Source organism: Colletotrichum truncatum (assembly GCF_014235925.2).
Source record: "Colletotrichum truncatum strain CMES1059 chromosome Unknown Contig_0007, whole genome shotgun sequence".
Classification (NCBI taxonomy): domain Eukaryota; kingdom Fungi; phylum Ascomycota; class Sordariomycetes; order Glomerellales; family Glomerellaceae; genus Colletotrichum; species Colletotrichum truncatum.
The window spans coordinates 328028-329720 of NW_027222404.1; the positions used below are offsets into that span (position 1 = coordinate 328028).

At 47.0% G+C, this 1693-nt stretch overlaps 1 protein-coding gene across 1 annotated transcript; it reads left to right on the top strand.

Annotated features, from left to right (window-relative positions):
* Window positions 1-579, top strand: CTRU02_210472 (uncharacterized protein; the record flags this gene model as incomplete). The annotated part of the gene is made up of 2 exons (XM_036732158.1): window positions 1-343; window positions 422-579. 2 exons carry the CDS (start codon window positions 1-3, stop codon window positions 577-579), a joined length of 501 nt encoding a protein of 166 aa, XP_036576084.1.
* Window positions 580-1693: the final 1114 nt, after the last annotated feature.

Below are 1693 nucleotides of genomic sequence, written 5' to 3' on the forward strand. Positions count from 1 at the left end.
ATGCGCTTCCAAACTGGAGTCAACCTCGCCATACTTTCGGCCCTCAGCGTGGTCCCTGTCGCTGAGTGTACAGTTGACACCGCACTGAAGATTGTCAGTAGTGTCGGCGAAGTCGCTGCCGCCGCTCACGCTATCAAGCAGATATGGGCTCGTGAGGTGACAGCCGAGGGCGACTTCGCCTTGACTGCTGAGCTTGAGACAGTCACTCCCGAGATCTCTCTCGAGGGACGCGCCAAGCCATGTATTAGCGTCCCTGCCGGCGTGCCTTCTAACGTCGTGGAGAACTGCTGCGCGGCGCTCTCTGGCAAATATCTCTACATTTCCGGATGGAAATCTACTAAGAGTATGTTAAAGAGCTTACCTCAACCGTGTGGGCCTACACGCTAAAGAGAAAATTGCATGCTAACAAAAACTGGTACAGAAATCCGTGTTACGGGTATTCCCTATGCGTGCATCTCGGCTGCTCCCTGGTTTGATGGGACTGGAGTTGTTCCCTACGCCTGCGGAGATTCTTGTCTGGAGTGGGCTGGCCTTTCGAGCGCTGATTTCACTGCCGTTGCGAACGCTTTTAGCTTCTAAGTGCTTTGCTGTGCTCTTGGCTGGGGCTATAGCTAAGATACTATCTAGTAGTATTACAGTTTAGCCGCATTATTTAGCCTCGATTACCTTTTCTAAATATTGACCTCTGTAAGGAAACTTACTACATTCTGCAATTTTCCACATTGGCAGTCCAACCCGCAACTCGCGTATATACATGCTTAAGTTCTACTGTATTAAGAAAAGGCTCTAAGACAATCTAATCAATGTAAGGCCGAACTAAAAGATTAGCCTTTCGGTATGTTCTTTCAATGGTAGCTGCAGCTTCGGAAGCAAACCATACATAACACCAGACAGCTCCTCTTGCTGATGGACCGACTAACCGACCCAAAAACGAGTTAACAAGGGGAAATGAAACAGTCTAGTCTCAAATGACCGCACAATATTTGGAAAGTGACAAACCAATAACCACAGGAGGTTCTCGCTTAACTCTGTTCTCTGACCTACACACACCTTTCTTTCTGTTTTCGTAACGTTTGATCATGAGTCCCCCTTCGACACAAGGTGCCGTAAAGCGCTCCCGGCTACGAAGTCAGCTTGATGAATCGTCGTTTCTATTCAACGCGCCTAGAGCTTACGAGGTCGACAAAGATGCCACGATGTGCATGCGAAAGATCTCGTACCTGAGGGAATTGCCGGTTTTGTGTAAACAAATGGGCTCCGAGAGCAGGGGTTTGGTTAGTAGTCAACAACACGATTCTGAGGAATAAATGAGCTGGTTATCCGCGTTGACATGGTGATTGCATAAGTACTAATCTAAAGAGCGTTGTTGGCGAACACAGCGACGCATTTAGTACGATAGTCGTAATGAATACGGTCAAAGAAAAAAGCTCTCGGTAACCTTAGAACGAAGCTTGCAAGGCCAAAATTCGTCGTGCTCCTCCAGCCAGGTGTTTTAATTTCTAACAATTCATTTTCGCATTGGCGAAAGTTTAAGTTGCAAAAGATGTCTTTGGCAGACTGGCCTGTAAAACAAGATGTGGGTTTTCAATTGTTCAGAAAAGCAAATGGGTCTTGGCGATCTGGAGGTAGTTGTCAAGGCCAGTACCACACCCCAATAATAGGTGGATACAAATCGTGTTAGTAATCAACAAAT